Raw genomic sequence first — 18,292 nt, 5'->3', positions numbered from 1 at the left:
ATGCTGCATGACTATTAAAAATCTAGTAAACTCTATGCACCATCTTTATCTTCAAGGCCATAATACGGTACATCTAGAGATTGTAAGTAATGTGAAGGAGATTATGCGTTGAAATATTTTAGTTGATGTTTTAGATTGTAAAATGCTATTTTATTTGTAGATTTGTTTTACCTTGTGGGCTTACAGCCGAATAAAGTATTATCTATCTTTTGAATTTTTCTGATTTTCTGTGACCATTGGGCCATGTTGTTTTTTTTTAAAAAAAAAATTCAGGGTTTGAATTTCTGTGTGGTGGGTTCCTGGGGAACAGTTGGGGAGGGGTTTGCAACAGTTGGGGAGGGGCTGGGGGAACAGTTGGGGAGGGCTTTGCAACAGTTGGGGAGGGGTTTGCAATTTCTGTGTGGTGGGTGGGTGGCTGGGGGAACAGTTGAGGTTTTTGAAGACTTTGGTGATTTCTGAAGCTTTTCCAAAACTTCTTTTGCATCCATTTGGTAAGTTAAACTTTTAAAACTTTTTTGGAGGTTTTTGGATTTTGGGTTGGGGTTGGTTGGGACTTGGTTCTGCGTTTGAATTTCTGTGTGGTGGGTGGCTGGGTGCTTTTGAATTTTTTGGATGTGAAGCACTGATTTTTGTGTGTGTGTGTGAGTTTACGAAGGTAGGAGCTGTGCTGCCATGGGACCCAAGAAGACTGCTGCTGCAGAGGCCGGCGAGAGGAAGAAGGAGAAGGTGACACTGGAAATGAAGAAGGAGATCATCCGGAAGCACGACGGTGGAATGCGTGTGACAGACCTCGCCAGGGAGTACGGGAGGAATCCATCGCCCATCGGGACCATCCTGAAGATGAGGGAGAAGATCCTGGCGACTGATGCAGCCAAGGCAGTCACCAGGATCGTGAAGAACCGCCCAGCTGTTCTGGAGGAGGTCGAGAAGTTGCTGCTCATCTGGTTAGAAGAGAAGCAGCGTGCAGGGGACACAGTGACTGAGGCCGTCATTTGTGAGAAGGCCAAGGCCTTGCACGCAGACCTCGTCCGGGAACAGCCAAGAACCTCAGGCGAGCCAGAAGTTTTCAAGGCAAGCAGAGGTTGGTTTGACCGGTTCAAGGCAAGATCTGGAATCCACAGCGTGGTCAGGCATGGAGAGGCTGCCAGTTCTGATGTTCCTGCGGCTGAAGACTTTGCAGTGGAGTTCCTGGAGGTTGTGAAGATGGAGGGCTACGTTCCACAGCAGGTCTTCAACTGCGACAAGACCGGGCTGTTTTGGAAGAGGATGCCCAAAAGGACTTTCATCACTCAGGAGGAGTCCAAGTTGCCTGGCCACAAACCCATGAAGGACCGTCTGACCCTGTTCTTCTGTGCCAACGCAAGCGGCAACCTGAAGATCAAGCCCCTGCTGGTGTACCACTCGGAGAACCCACGGGCCTTCAAGAAACACAAGGTCAACAAGGAGCAGCTGAGTGTCATGTGGCGATCCAACAGTAAGGCTTGGGTCACACGTGTGCTGTTTGTGGACTGGGTCAATCTTGCTTTTGGCCCTGTTGTCAAACAGTACCTGCTGGACAACGACCTGCCGCTGAAGGCTTTGCTTCTGATGGACAATGCTCCTGCTCATCCTAAAGGCCTTGAGGAGGACTTGTTGGAGGAGTTCAGCTTCATCAGCATCATGTTCCTGCCGCCTAACACCACGCCACTGCTCCAGCCGATGGATCAGCAGGTCATCGCCAATTTCAAAAAAACTCTACACCAAGGAGCTTTTCAGGCCATGCTTCGAGGTGACTGATTGCACCACCATCACCCTGCGGGAATTCTGGAAGGACCACTTCGACATTGTCACCTGCGTGAAGATGATCACCACGGCCTGGAATGGGATGAGTCAGAGAAATTTGAATTGCGCTTGGCGCAGCCTGTGGCCGGACTGTGTGGCACCAAGTGACTCTGATGCACCAGAGTCAATAGTGGTGCAGGACATTGTTTCCTTGGGGAGGACCATGGGCCTGGAGGTCACAGAGGACATCAGCGAGCTAGTGGAGGAGCATGACCACGAGCTGACCACCTAGGAGCTGGTCGAACTGCAGGCAGAGGCTGCGCAGGAGCAGGCCTCGCTGGAAGAGGAGGAAGCAACTGAGGAACGGCTGTCCTCCAAAGAACTGAGGGACATTTGCCTGAAGTGGAAAGATGTGCAGGCTTTTGCACAGCAGCACCACCCTGACAAGGACCTGGCACATGACCTTGTGAACACTTTTGATACGAGGGTCATGTCGCCTTTCAGGGAGGTGCTGAAAAGGCGGATGAAGCAGCAGACCATGGACAGGTTCTTCAGCAAGAAGCAAAGAGTGGAAGAGGAACCTTCTTCGAGTTGTCCCCCAGAGTCTTAGAAAATGTACTGTACACTTTGTTGATTTTTAAATGTTTTTCTGTCATGTTTAGAAACTTAATTTATTGTTCCTTCAATTTTTGAAATGCTCTTTACAGTATGTGTGACTTTAAAGAGCAGATAATAAACTCTTTTTGTACCAAATTTGGCTTTGTTTGGACTTTTTTTGACCATAGGAACGCATTAATTGAATTTCAATGCATTCCTATGGGATTTCGTGCTTCGCAAGATGAAAAATTCGCTAGACGAAAAAACTCGCGGAACGAATTAATTTCGTCTTGCGAGGCACCACTGTACACATTCCCTTTACACATATTGCCGTTTGTCTTCCCTCTCCCTTCTATTTCTTTTTGACAATATCTCTCATTTTTTATAGCGCCTCTCGAAATCCCACTAGCGTTGTTTGTATATCGCATACATTTTTCAGATACTCTACAAACTTTCCTCAGTCTTCGATGAACCTTTGGTCTCGGACATATCTGATTTTCCCAGTTAATTTATCCAATTCCGCATAGTCTGTCAATTTCAATCTCCATTCTTCTATTGTCGGTAATTCCTCTTGTTTCCATTTAAAGAAACCTAATCTTTGGCCCTGTGAACCAAATCTTGGTTCGGCCACTGTTGATGAGCTGCTTCTTTTTCTCAGACTCAGTTATGCTCCTTTACAACCTGTTGATAATAATACTGATTTACAGCATATAGGCTTGCTGTAAGGATTAGTGAGCACCCTAAAAGCACTGTTAAAAATGTGTAGTAAATTCTAAGAAATGTGGGCTGCAATACAGCTGTGATTCCTACATTGCAGGGGGCTGGACTAGATGACCCTTGGGTCCCTTCCAACTCTATGATTCTAAGGCATGTCTACTCAGAAGTAACCCCCAAATAATTCAATAGGGATTGCTGTCCTTTCAGTGTATACATGATTGCAACCATAGCTGATTAATCCGTTAGATCACAGATGTGGAACCCTGTGGCCACATGTTGGTAGACTCCAGCTCCCATCATTTCTGAACATTGGATATTCTTGCTGGGGCTGATGGTATTTTTGTTATTTACATTATTGTTATTTTGCAGGACCCTCAAAGCAGTTTTCATAACAATAAACAAACTAATATATTATTATTATTTAATTTGTTGGTCTTAAGCACTTGGCAGTCTTTAGCTGACTTATAATCAGATTCCTCCCCCCTTTTTTATTGTTTTATCTTTTTCCATGCTTATTTCCATGCTTATTACATACAAAAAACAAAAAAAACAACAACCCAACAACCTGAAAAGGGGTACAACTTAAGAGGGGAGGGAAAAGGAAAGAAAATTAAATTTACACAATCTGTTAATAAGATAAAAATTATGACAAAAAATTGTGATTGCAATTTCATGTTACAATAAAAATAACAATCTCGTTATCTTTTATACCTGACCTCCCATTTATTCCTTAACTCTTTTTACATAAATTTACTGCCATATCAAAATACTATTTTTATATTAATATTTTCACAATTTATGAATGTTTATATTTATATAAGCAATTAATAAAAACTGCTGGGATCACTCAGAAGCTGCCACAGATTTTAATATGGTATAATTTTGTTTAAAGATATGTTCTGAAGGCCTCCCATTTTGATACAAATTCAATTCTTGGTTTATTTTTTATTTTTTCAGATAGGCTATCTAATTCAGCATATTCAGTAAATTTTTGTATCCAATCTTGTCTAGAAGGAATTATTTTATTATTTTAACCTATTTTAAACTTTCAAAAATAATAATTAAATCTGACTTATAATCAGATGTTAAAACATACTAAATTGGTTTAATAAAAGAGTATTGGGAAATGATCCATAATGAATTGAAAAAAATGTTTAAAAGTACTTTCCTCCAAAAACCAGATTATTCAGATTGAAATTCCCAGGTGTCAAAAAACGTTATTTATGTACGATACTACTGGGGCCCATGTTTTGTCAGCCCAAAATTGGAAAATGAGAGAGGTCCCAGCCAAAGAACGGCAACTTAAATTGACAGAATATGCGCAGCTTGCAGACTTAACATATAGAATCTGAAGAAGTGTGCATGCACACGAAAGCTCATACCAAGAACTAACTTAGTTGGTCTTTAAGGTGCTACTGGAAGGAATTTTTTTTTGTTTTGAATATAGAATAAGAGAACAATAACATATGTTACATATGTTTAGAGAAGATTGGAAAATGTTTATTGAATATATGGGAAATAACTGTGCACAGCTGAAAACGCTGGCAGCATTAAGATAAATTCAACAATGTAAGTAAGTTTTGATGGATGTAATAATGGAATACTGAATGGTATAGTTTTTGTAAAATATAAAGGGATTTATGATATGTAAAATGAACCATGGAAAGATAAGGGAAGTCATTGATATCATAAGGATGTAAAAATGAGTACATTAAATTGTAAAACAGAAAATTGAATTTATATATATATATATATATATATATATATAACTGGTTTAAAAATGACAATAAAAACTAAAGAAGCTACAGCAAGTAATAACAGTAGCAGAAGAAATAACTAATAAAATAATACAATAGCATCAGAAACAAAGAGCAACAACAATAAAAAGAGAAGCAACAGCAAATAATAATAGGAGGAGGCATAATAATAATAACAGCATAAACAAAAGCAGCTATCATCTTATTGTACGGCGTTATCCCGAGTAGAGAGCACCGTTTTGCTGTACGAAAGCCCGGTCCTCGGGTTCAGACATCTTGCTGTACGGAAAATATCCGCTATGGAGGGCGCCATGTTGGCGCTACTGAAACCAGCCAGGTGCCGGCTGGTTTCAGACTGCAGAGATAAAAGCGTGAGAAGTTTTGGTGTCGTGCTTTGGCGCGGCTGCTTTGTTTTAAAGGGTCCGGTCGGCACGGAGTGGGGATAGGCAGATCTTCCTTTCCCCGCGTGCCTCGATGCGAGGGGAAGGTGCATAATTCTGCAGGGGGTGGTTTCCTAACGCGCCCTCCCTATAGGGAGGAGCCGGCACATAGGGTGAGGGGGCGGGAAAGACGGCTCATCGCACACTGCGAAGAGGAGAAAGTCAGAAACTTGGTTTGGTAAGGGGAGTAGGGGAGATCAGACGCTGTGTGGGTCGGAGGGGAAAAAACCCTGCTGCTCTAGAGCGGGGCGAGGGGAGGAATCCAGTGAACTGGCTCTTTTAATTGCCCCAGTCTTCAGCGCGGTCCGTTTCGTTCATAGCTCCTCCCCACAAATCCAAGCTCGTATTGCACAGATTGTAATGAGGGCTAAATTGCTGAGAAGGGGGTATGCAGGCTCCTCGGAATTGGGGAGTGGGCTTGCATTGTCTGTGGCTGCTTTGCAGAAGGTGGCGTTATGGTGCTCCCTCTTGCCTATCTGGAGCAAGCCTGTAGAGAAGTACTGTACAGTACTGTAGTTTCCTAAGTGGGCGGCTCCGCCTTCTGCGGGGCTTTGGGCTTGGGGGCGCCAAGAGGCAAGGGAGATACAGGGAAAGCTGCCATCACTAGATCAAGTCCATCCATTCCGTGGAATTAATAAAATAGTTTTACTTGGGTAGTGACTAAATGTGCAATTAACTGTTACTGTTTTGAATTCTATTGTGTTAATCATCTTCTATAGTGGGCTGTGCAAACCAGTACAGTGGTACCTTGGATTAAGAACTTAATTCGTTCCGGAGGTCCGTTCTTAACCTGAAACTGTTCTTAACCTGAAGCACCACTTTAACTAATGGGGCTTCCCACTGCCGCCTCACAATTTCTGTTCTCATCCTGAAGCAACGTTCTTCTTTTTTTTTTAATTATTTTTATTCATTTTGCAATACAACAATATAAAAACACACAACACAATTTTTCACAGATACATTTTTTTGGACTTCCCTCAGCTCTTCTGCAAATCCTCCGTTTTAATCCTTCTTCCGCATTTCTTAATCTAATATTGCCTTTTATTAAAAACCTCCTCCCTCTTATTCCCTTTTTTACAATATTTCTAATATTATTTTCACAGAGCCTCTTGCAAACCTACAAACGTTAATTGTTCATCGTAAATGCTTTTCAAATAGTCTACAAATTTACTCCAGTCTTCAGTGAATCTGTGGTCTCCTGAAGCAACGTTCTTAACCCAAGGTACTATTTCTGGGTTAGAGGAGTCTGTAACCTGAAGCGTCTGTAACCTGAAGCGTCCATAACCCGAGGTACCACTGTATCCTAAACAAATACTTTCCATAGGATGGGGAGCACTGGAGATGTGTTCATGGAACCAAGGGGGTGGTGTTGCAAAAGGTTAGGGTTCCACTGCAGGGGGTGGGGTGAAGAGACGATTGGGAATTACTACGGAGCTTGCATTTGGCACCAGTGTTAAAAAAAATTTTTCATGTCAAGGCTCTACCCAGCCATGAACTATAATAATTGTGAAGGGAGCTTGGATTTGGCCCTAGGATTTGTTTTTGATGCCAGGGCTCAACCCTCCGTTGAATTGATACTGTGCAGAGTACCTCAATTATGGCCTTAAGTGCAACCCTCCTCTTAATAAACACCTGATACTAAATGGTCAGTGGGTGGGTAGAAAAAGTGTGGCTTTAGAAATGTATCTCCATCAGTCCCATTCAGATGATGCAGTCAAGTGTAATCCTATTGTATTAATTGGACTGATCCACTACGATCCCACCCAGAGGTCTTACACGCTACAGAAGAAGAAGTTCTGCTTCCCTCCTCTTTCAGAGTGTTATGACACTGCTTTAAAGGGTTGTTGTGGGGCTAAATAGAGAGGAGAACTTTGTAATACACATTGAGTTCCTTGGAGGGCAGGTGGGATATAAATGTAAAAATAAAAGAAAGAAAGAAAGAAAGAAAGAAAGAAAGAAAGAAAGAAAGAAAACAATCTGAACTTCCTGGTATTTGGTCGTAGTCCACCCTAAGATAGCAGCAGTCTAGCAGCGACTGTAGACTCCAATCATCAACCTTGCTTCATGTTCAAGGACCTCATGATATGCCTGATAAACCACCAATTCTCATCTATATCTAAAGTTTTCCATTTATGGCTGCAGTGCTATTGCAATTCATAGCTTATCCTGGATTCTTCAAATATCAGATTGATAATGATGGACAAAGGTCCTTTGGTATGATAGTGATGGGTGAAATGTTAGGGCTTATGAGATTTAGCAGTTTAGTGTGGATTTTTTCCCCTGTGAAGTGCTTTCTGTGCTAAGCAGAGAAGTGGTAGACCCAGTTTGACCAATATTGCATTCCCTCCCCCACCTAATTTTATCTTCACAACAATCTTGTGAGGTCCACTAGGCTGAGTGATAGCAACTGATCTGTTTTTGCAAGATGTCTTTTTAAAACATTGGGAGAGATAGCACAATACGTACTCTTTACTGCTGATTTCTGGGCAAAACTTTTGTGTCCAGATTTTCACTTCTTGAAATATGGCAACCCTATATTATTAAATTGTTGTTACTGTTTTATTGTGAACTCCCCTGGAAATATTATAAAGGGACACCTAACTAATAAACACAGTTTTAGCTATTTATTAGTTGTGGTATCTAATGGATGGATATCTGATAAGTACTATTGTTCCCATTTTACAGACGTTGAGGGGGGAAACTGAAGCCAAGAGAATAGTGTTTTGTCTAAGGCTGCCCACAACCCAGTTCTATTCATGTTCACTTGACTGCATTTTTTATGGATAGTAATGGGAACCACTGCCAAATAAGCATGCAGAGGATTGCAGACCTAGTGCAGACCTGAACCTCAAATGACCTGTTTGACACTCCGCTCAAATCACTTAGCCTTTGTGCAGGGGCGGAAACTTCTGTGTGGCTAAGCAGTATACTCCTGAGCACTGGTTGCTGTGAAAAGATAGCTGTGCTGGTTATGCAACATAATCTTTCAGTGTGGAAGGCTCCTGTTTGAGGCAACAGAGAGCAACACCCTTTTCCAGAACATGCCATTTCATTTCCTCCTACCCCATTTTTCACCCCAGTAGATGCTCAGCATCCTGTGCCCACAGAGCATGCTAAGTCCTTATTTCCTCCCTATATTTTAAGAATGTTTCTTCCAACCTCTTCTGCATGGCTGGTTCCATTTTGGCAACCTATAGAGTGCCACTCAGCTCCAGAACTTTCGAGGAAATTACGATTGCCTCACAGGTGCTGGCAACCTCCCTTCATACTCTGTTTGCACTTGGCTAGCTTCCTCTGGTTACAAAATGGACTAAGTCCACTTTGCACCAAAGCAGCAAGTCAGTTGTGATATACCGTATTTTTCCATGTATAAGACGATGCTTTTTGCTAAAAAGAATTAGGCAAAAATTGGGTGTCGTCTTATACATGGATAGTGAATGTAGAAGGGGGACGTGTGATTAATGGCAGCAGCAAGCAGGAGATTGGCAGCGGCGATTGGGCGGTTGATTGGTGGCTGCGGCAAGGCCTGCTGGCGATTGGCTGTGGCTGCGGCAATTGGGCAGGCGATTGGCGGCTGTGGCAAGGCCTGCTGGTGATTGGCTGCGGCAAGTGGTGGGCTATTGGTGGCGGCAAGTGGGCAGAAAATTGGCTGCGGTGAGGTGTGCGATCGGCAGTGGCTGTGGCAAGCGATTGGCAGTGGCGGGCAGGCGGGTGAGTGATTGGCGAAAGTGACGTCCCCCCCCCAAAAAAAAAGCTAAAAAACTTAATTTCTTAATTTTGGGTTCAAAAAAATAGGGGTCATCTTATACATGGGGGCATCTTATACATGGAAAAATATGGTCGGTGTTTGTGGGGGGGGGCACAAATATATATATATGCACAAATCTAAAATGGCATTGGGAAAATCTGGAGGGAGCAATCCTGTAATGTGCAGGTTTTGCTATTCATGAGCTATTAAGAGCCACGGCATCTTTTTATTTTTTATATTACTAGAATAACAGCTATGTGTTATCTTTATCTATTTATAGAGAATGACTGGAAGTAGCAGCAAAAAGCACAGCATGGATGCAGAAAACCCCATCAAGGAAACTGTCCTTATTACAGGAGGAGGTGGTTATTTTGGTTTCCGGTTAGTATGCTTTTATTTTAGGACACATGGAACAATCATATTTAGCGATATGTTTGTTTAAAATAATTTATTATTTTAATTTCTTTCTCCCTCACCAACACACACACACACACACACACACACACACACACACATATTTCTATGTACACACATACACTATACAGCTATGGAGAAAGGCCGTAGCTCAGTGATAGATGCATGCAGAAGGTCCCACTTTAGTCTTCAAAATCTAGCTATGTATTGTCTGCACTGACTGGCAGCAACTCTCCAGGGCTTCAGGCAGGAGCCTCTCCCAACCCTACCTGTAGATGCCAGGGTTTGAACTCTGGGACCTTCTGCATGTAAAGCAGATGTGCTACCTATAATTTCATAATTTTGATTCCCACCAGTTCAATCAACGGAAGCTTAGGTTGGGTTAGTCTACTGATGAAAGTCTGCAGACTGCGTAGTTATTATCAGTAGAACCGTGAAAAGCCCCTTTGAGTGAAAACAGGGGGGTGTTAGGTAGATTTCTGTTTAATTATTATTTGCTGGTGTTTTGAGAGTTACTTTGATTGCGCAATAATATACCGTCTTTTTCGCTCCATAGGACGCACTTTTTCCCCTCCAAAAATTAAGGGGAAATGTGTGTGTGTCCTATAGAGCAAATGCAGGCTCCTTGGCTTCAGCGATAGCAACGCGGAGCCTCCGAAGCGCAGAGGGAGCGCTCCCTCCGTGCTCCGTAGGCTTCAGGAGGCTATCCCTGAAGCCTGCGGAGCTTCAGGCGGATAGCCGCCTGAAGCTTGCAGAGAAAGACTCTCCTGGCTTCAGCAGAGGGAGAGCTGCACAGCGCCCCTTCAGCCAAGCAGGAGGAGAAATGGAAGGGGCTCCATTTCTCCTGCCTCTTCACTGAAGGGGCGCTGAGCAGAGAGGGGGAGATTTTTTTCTTCTTGTTCTCCCTCTCTAAAACAAAGTGCGTCCTATTGGTCCAGTGCATCCTATAGAGCGAAAAATACGGTGTTCTAACTGGTATTGAATATTACCTTATTTGATGTAAGGTTTTTGTTTCAAAGTCATATATTTTATTATTTGGATTGGATTGCCTGTCACATTCCAGCCTAGGTAGTGCCCTTTCCAAGAAGGGAGTGGATGTCATCCTCTTTGATGTCACCGAGCCCATCCAACCGATGCCACAAGGAGTGAAATTTGTGCAGGGTGATATCCGTGTGGTCTCTGAAGTGGAAAGGGCACTCCGAGGTGCAACATGCGTCTTCCATATTGCTTCCTATGGGATGTCTGGCCGGGAGCAGCTGAACCGAAAACTTATAGAAGACGTCAACCTCAAGGGGACAGAAAACATAATTGAAGCTTGCAAGAAAGTGGGCGTCTCAAGGCTGGTTTACACGAGCACCTACAATGTGGTGTTTGGGGGCCAAGCGATCGAAAATGGGGATGAGTCTCTGCCTTATTTCCCTCTTCATCTCCACCCTGACCATTACTCAAGGACCAAAGCCTTAGCTGAGATGAAGGTTCTGGAAGCAAATGGAAGCTCCCTTGAGGGAGGGCGAGGGTTGCTGAGGACCTGTGCCTTGAGACCTGCCGCCATCTATGGGCCTGGAGAGCAGAGACATCTGCCGAGGATCCTTGGCTACCTCGAACAGGGCTTGTTTCAGTTCCTGTTTGGGGATCCCGGAGACCTAATGGACTTTGTACATGTGGACAACTTGGTGGAAGCTCACATCTTAGCTTCCGAAGCTCTGGGAGATAGTAAGGGTCACAGGTCAGCTGGTCAAGCTTACTTCATTTCAGATGGCAGACCAATCAACAACTTTGATTTTTTCCGGCCTTTCGTAGAAGGCTTAGGCTACCCCTTTCCGACATACCGCCTCCCTCTGTCTGTTGTTTACTACTTCGCATTTCTCACTGAGATGGTACATTCCGTGGTTGGGCGCTTATATAACTTCCAGCCCTTCCTCACTCGCACAGAAGTTTACAAAAGTGGCGTCTCTAATTATTTCAGCCTGGAAAAGGCCAAGAGGGAGCTGGGGTACGCACCCTGTCCACACAGCATTAAAGAATCAGTCGAGTGGTTTAAATCTCATGGCTATGTCCACAAGTCCAGGAGGTACACTGCAAAACATTTATTTAGGGACATGGTACTTGTCCTCCTGTTTGCAGTGGTGATCCTTTCCTGGTTTCCCAGAGTCGTCTGATGGGAGTTTTCATCCTGAAGCAAAGTTCTTAACCTGAAGCACTATTTCTGGGTTAGCGGAGTCTGTAACCTGAAGCGTATGTAACCTGAGGTACCACTGTGCTTCTTTTAACACTGGTAAAATAACGTGTTGGGAATCAACCCTTCTTTGCTAACCCGGATGTAGGAACATCTTAAGGCAGATCCACACATACATTTAAAGCACATGACTCCCCCCCCCAAGAATCCTGGGAACTGTAGTTTGCTAAGGGTGCTGAGTACTGTAGTTCTGTGGAAGGGAGACTTCTGTTCCCAGGATTCTTTGGAGTTGTTGTCTTCTACCCAGGCAAGCAAATATCCATTCCAGCCAAGCAAAACCACTTGAGGTGGAGGCAGAGCAGGCACAGAAGTACGGCCCCAGGAAAGTCCTGAGAGCCGAATAGAGAGGTTTGGAGGGCCACGTTCAGACCCTGGGCCTGAGATTCCCCACGCCTGGTGCAGACAGTGCTGAGCTATATGGCCCAATGATCTGATCCCTGTTCCTACATTATGTTTTATTATAGAATTGTAGATTTGGAAGGGGCCTTAAGCCATCCCTGGGTGGCTCAAGCCACTTTTAAACACATTGCACCACCCTTTCTCCTCCATGGACCACCTGAAAACTGCTGTGGGTTTTAGAGCAGCACTTCATGACACCCCCCCCCCCCCACCTTTTGTAGCAATTGTATTGGGCTGTGCAGGACACTGTGTGATATTTTAATTTCTTTTTTTACCTATTACATTTAATTGAATTACGGTTTGAATTCCAAACAGTGCAGCTTGTCTCAAAATAAAATGCTGTATCAGAAATAGACGATAAAGTACAATGAAATGCGGTGATTATTTCCTCTCTCATCCTTGATTGTAAATTCACAGACCACCTGAATGAAGCTCACTGTCCATCATTTGGGAACCCCTTTTTCTGTTGTGTCTGTAATATTTTGCCTCTTGGAGTACTTGTAAAAGGTGTTATATCTAATAACTGCCAGAGCCTCACACTTGGCAAAACTTGAGGTTTACGGGTTTGTTGCTGATGTTTAATTATAAACACACCTGCTTGCTGGCTGATGCCTACAGGGGGTATTCTAATCGCTCCTCCAGCAAACTCACAGCTTCAAAGTTTCTTCCTAGCGCCCTTGTTGTAAGTACTTCTCCTTTTATGCTTGTTTCATGTTCCCTTGCTTGTAATGTTCTTTCTGGAAACAGAAAAATAAATAAATAAAAGCCTTAACTTAAACCGTGTAAGCCAAAAGGGACTTCGGTCGAACATGGAGATGAATGATGTTGGAACGGCAGTTACGAGGCTGCTGTTTTTCCGTCTTCTGCCCGTTATAGCACCGAGCGGAAATATCAAGCAGACTTTAAATTTATAATCTAGGGAGCTGCCATTTTTACATTTGGAGTGAGCCTCCATATTGATAATGTTAAATCCCAGGCTTGCAGCCTCTTAAATTACTTCTGCGTTTCGGAATCTGGAGCCAGCTGAAAACTCTGCTTGTTTCTTGCTAAGCCCCAGAAGTTTTTAATGGGGGGGGGGGGTTGTATTTCAGATGGCAGGTAAATGGGTATTTTTATTTTTTATTTTTTAAAGCAAATTGGTCGGCAAAGGCATGCATCCCCTTCGGCTTTTTATAGGATCAGCGTGTGGTGCAGTTTTTGGTAACAGCCGTGTTAAGGCATTTGGCAATGTGTGACTGTAATGTGAGACATTGGGGGCAGGGGCGTCATGTGACCTACCCCACTGTTGGACCGCACACCAGTGCGTAAATATGGGTGACCCCACTTTCTTGCCTTACGTTGCCTTACCCAGTTACAGTCAACGTGTTCCTAAATGCCCAATCAGGGCTCATGTTGGGCAAAAGACCCTTATCCACCTGAGGGCTGCATTTAGATGCTTATTGTAGTACAGTGGTTCCCCAACTGGGCGGTATTGCCCCCTGGTGGTAATGGGATAACTAGGCAGGTGCTGAGAGGCAAGGGGACAGCAGGTGGTCTCTGAAGGTGTAACTGACTATCACACTTTGAAAAGCTGATATCACTGGATCATGTTTGTCAGTTTTATTGAATTAATTAAACTAAATTGTTTTAACTCAACCTTGAATAAATGTGCAAATCATTGTTATTGTTTTGAGTTTTATTGCATGGTTATCTTTAGTGGGTTGCACAAACCATAGTGGTTTTTATAGGGTGGGAAGCACTGGGGATGAGTTTATGGAACCAAGGGTGCGCTAGCTCAAAATGGTTTAGGATTCATTGTCGTAGCACTTTCCTTTTAGCAGAGACGGGGGGGGGGGGAGGGGGAATCACAGATACCAGGCAGGTTTAAGCTGATGCTCTTTTAGCCTTTGTCATTTTTTCCTGTCTGATCGGGCATAGATAATGCCAGCAATTATTTGAGCCAAAGCACTATGTCATAATGTTTCTAAAATTTAGCATGCCATTTAGTGCTAAATATAGATTATCTGAAGCATGGCTTAAAAGATTGGGGGGGGGGTATTTTTTAAAAAAGGTGGGAGGGGGAGAGAGTGTGTGTGCTGTTGAAATCAGTGCACAGCTGCAAGTAGAAATGGATAAAACTGGAAATGTTGGCATTTGAAGTGTATTCTTTCTTTCCCCAAACACCTTGAAAGCCACAGAGAGTAGGCTTTGATATTTTTAAACCTTAAACAAGGAAAGTGATTTATCTAGAATTGTAGGCAGCTGTTTAATCAGGCACAGAATCAGGAACTCCAATGAAATCAGAGTTTCTTTGCTCCCCTCTTACACACACACTTGTTTTTCATGTGTATGTGCATAATCATTTAAAAAACAGTGGAAATAATACTCTGTTTGCTGCATCACAGAAAATGAAGGCCCTTGATGGCAGCCCTACAAGCTTCAAAATGCATTCCCGTGGTTTTCACTAGAGTTACTCAATCAGGTCACCTGAGAGTCCACAGTTGGGTGCATTTACAGAATATAGCCTGAAGCAAACAGAAGCAGAAATCACAAATCACCCTAAAGTTGGAGAACAAAAAGAACTTGCCCAGTCAACAGAATATATTATAAGCTGTGCATAGTCAATGGGACTTGTTCCCAGGCACAGGAGTACAGGCTAACAGTTCAGTCCTACATGTGTTGACTTGAATGCAGGCCCAGTTTAAGTCAATGAGACTAACAGCCACATAAGGGAGTATAGCATTTCAGCCTAAGTTTAGGCACCTTCCAAACCTGCCAAGGACCTGATATGCCATAGGTGGAACAAAATCACTGCCATATCCCCTTCTATGGCTGCCCCCTACATAGCCTCAGAGGCTGCCACATACTTTTCTTGACAGAAAGAAAAATGATGTTTGTTTCTTCGGAGCAGGATGAGAACTTTTGACCCTCTGATGTGGTTGGACTACAACTCCCATTATCCCTCAATGTTGACTGGGTCAACTGGGGCTGATAGAACTTGGAGCCCAACAACAACAGTTGGGGAGCCACAGGTTCCTCATCTGTGACCTGGAGATAAGTGGCATGCTCCCTTTTTTTCTTACCCAACAACAAAAAATGTCCCACCACCTTGGCATTGGGTGGTGTCTAGATGTTGTTGGACCTTCTAATTCCTGTCATCCCTGGCCATTGGCCAATTTGGCTGGAGCTGATGTGAGTTGGAGCCCAACAAGACCTTGAGGGCCACCTGCTCTCCGCCGCTGGTATAAAGGGCCTCCCATCGCATGTACACACACTTCCCACCACAGCATTTAGTTGAAAATAAACACTTCTTGAAGTCTTGTCTCTTCCCCTTGGTCATTTCACCCTAATAGTAGCAAATGGTGAGGGGGTGGGGAATCACATTGTTTCCCACTTGACAGTAGATGCTGTACACCAAAGAGAACTGTTTCTTTACTGAGAGAGAGAAAGAAACTATGAGGTAGCGCTGTATCTTGATCGTTTGTTTTCGCTTTAAGAGCTATTTACACACAACACACCTGTGTGCACCCCTTCTTTCCTTCAAAATGGATACGGAACACTTTGAATGTATGCTACCGCTTTATATCTTCCAATCCCTTGAAGTTCAAAGCTGGGTGTTGTTGTTGTTGTTTTATAAAAAAAATCAAGAGTATTATCAATGTATGCATGAAACACAACGACAATTTGTCATTTGCACCTGTAAAGGCTCGATTTGCATCAAAGCCATATTCACAGATCTGTTTTTACTGTTCTTTAAATTGTCTTAAAAAAAGAAAAGAGTCCCAAACTTTATTAATGAAATAGGGCCTTTTAGAAAAGTTTGGGAGCTAGTACCGTCCCTCTGGCACCCTGCTTCTTCTGGCAGCCAGCTTGGAGAGAGAGAGAAAAATGTTTTCCAAGGGTAGCATCCTTTTGAACCCATGAAGCTGCCTTATTCGGAGTCAGACCATTAGTCTACCCAGCTCAGGTTTGTCTGCACTGACTGGTAGCGACTCCCCAGACATGGCAGCCCTACCTGGAGATGGCAGGGATTGAACCGTCTGCAGGCAGAGCACATGCTCTCCCACTGAGCCCTCTTCGCCCCTTATCCAGCAGGACTTTTCTTACTGCCCAAAGCTTCTTCTCATCTGTTTTGGCTCTCATTACACATCCACTTCTGAATTTGTTGTTTGCTTCTATGTTTTTATATTGTTGTAAACTCCTGTGATGATAGATAGATAGATAGATAGATAGATAGATAGATAGATAGATAGATGGATAGACAGATAGATAGACAGACAGACAGACAGACAGACACATTGGTACAGAAATTCTTTTATAAATAAACAGAATAAATCTCAGCCCTGTCCCCTCCCTCTTTGTCCTCTGTTTATATACTTCTATGGTGAAACCCTGGCTCCCTTCCAATTTGTCAGATCCTGTATCAGTGAGGCTACAGTAGAATGGATAAGAGGGAGACAGCGAACAGGTCACGCTAGTTCCTTGGTCAGGGTAATAACCTTGGCTGATTGGCTTATCACCTGCCATCTGCATCGAGAGAGAGAGAGAGAGAGAGAGAGCGCAAATGAGTGAGCGTTTCACCCATGGTCCTCACCCGGCTGGTAGGTAGATAAGAAACGGCCATTGTTGTGTGTGTGAGAGCAAAAATGCTGGAAGCTTGCTCTGTGCTGATCCTAAACTGGGCTTTGGGGCTTCTCTGGAAATTGAATGGAGAAGCAATATTTATGGGTGTGCTAATGTGGCAAGCCCCTCTGTCCTATGCCCAGGATGTATATATGTGTAAATATGTGTAGAGGTACAACTTTCTGGCTGTAAGAGCTGTTTGATAGCAGAATGGACTACCTCAGATTTTGAATTTTCCTTCATTGGAGGTTTTTAAACAGGTTAGTTGACCATCTGTCAGGGATTCTTTAGCTGTGATTTCTGCATTGCAGGAGATTGGACTAGATGACTCTTGGTACCTTCTGTGACTCTATTAAAGCCATCTATCCTAAAGATACCACTGACCTTCATGGCAAAGAAACCAAACTCTGGGTAAAGCGCAGGCACCCCTGGAGTCTCACTGCTTGGTCATTGGGGTAGCACATAATATAAATACTTTTTACATTCCAGCTTTTGTACACACGGCTCATGTCGGCCTCTTCCCTGCAAGCCCCAGTAATTCCTCAGGAAACTTATGCTAGTTTGCATGACGTCTCCCTTGATGAACAGCAGCTGAGAACAATAACATCTCACATGTACATTTGATGCCAAAAGCCCCCACTGTACAATTTGCAAAGGATAAAATGATTCCTTGGAGCAGCGAGGGATTTCCATAAAAGATGGACTGCAAAAACAGCTTATCTTTTTTCTTCTCATTCAGTTTCAGCTCCCTTTTGCTGCCTTGTCGCTGTTTCCCTTTTCACAAATATAAATGTATATAGGAGTTCTTAATGAATAAAACCTTTCACGTTCAAAGTGAGGCTGTACATTTTTGAGGGGCGAGGAAGAAGACTAAATAAAGCATTTTGTATGATATCTCCAGCTCGGAAGCCCTCGTGCTGAGTTTGGCAATGATATCTCGAGGGGCGGCTGAAACCATGTCAAAGAAGTGCAAAACCATGCCAAAGTGATGCTTCTGTCTACCTGTTTGAGCAAAAATGGCACCCGCCATCCAAATATCGATGACATGTGCCACCCCACCCCCAGTTCAGAGACCCTCGTGCAACGCTATCTCAAGACATGTCTGAACTGCTAGAGAACAAACAAACAGACAGAGAAAGACAATATATATAGTGGATAGCTCAACCATAAGAGCACACAGACATCTAGATTTGACTCACCTTCCTTTGCCTTGAACTAAGTTGCTTTGGATTTATTATTTTGCATGCCTCCAGTGGCAGCTGGTGGTCATTGCGGCTGGTAGGGCTGAAGACAGGGAACCCAACAGTAGGTGGAGCCAAAGAGCCAATGACAGTCAGAGACAAGTCATTATCGCTTTGTCTCCATCCTCCTGCCTGCTGAGTTCTACAAGAGGGCACACTGAGACAAAGGAAGAGGAAGCTGACAGGCGGTGCCACCCCCCTCGACTAGCTGTGAGTAAGTAGGTAAGCAGGTGGGAACTGACTGGGAGCAGACTGAGGCTGGTGCCCTAATGCACAAGTCTCCACTGACTGGCTGGGGTTTTACTCTTTGGGTTATTGTAATTTTTATTTTTTTAGAAGAGTAGTTTTAAAGCAGCTGGCCTGAGGAGCCTAAACAGTTA

General features: G+C 43.7%; 1 protein-coding gene across 8 annotated transcripts in view; it reads left to right on the top strand.

Annotated features, from left to right (window-relative positions):
- The window catches only part of SDR42E1 (short chain dehydrogenase/reductase family 42E, member 1), a 582,710-nt gene extending 568,978 nt beyond the window's left edge, over positions 1-13,732 (top strand). For 3 of the 8 annotated variants that reach the window (XM_079988868.1, XM_079988874.1, XM_079988873.1), the window contains exons 2-3: positions 9,301-9,401; positions 10,498-13,732. In XM_079988868.1, the coding sequence (XP_079844994.1) occupies positions 9,301-9,401; positions 10,498-11,593 (1,197 nt within the window). In that variant the 3' untranslated portion in view covers positions 11,594-13,732. Of the gene's footprint in view, positions 1-4,876; positions 5,204-5,294; positions 5,451-5,864; positions 6,563-9,300; positions 9,402-10,497 lie in introns of those variants that run through there. The other 5 variants (XM_079988869.1, XM_079988871.1, XM_079988875.1 and 2 more) reach the window with 5 other exon arrangements.
- Positions 13,733-18,292: the final 4,560 nt, after the last annotated feature.

The sequence above is a fragment of the Podarcis cretensis genome (assembly GCF_951804945.1).
Source record: "Podarcis cretensis genome assembly, chromosome: 8".
NCBI classification, from domain to species: domain Eukaryota; kingdom Metazoa; phylum Chordata; class Lepidosauria; order Squamata; family Lacertidae; genus Podarcis; species Podarcis cretensis.
The sequence above is the reverse complement of the archived record's forward strand: the minus strand, read 5'-3'. Positions and strand labels throughout refer to the sequence as shown.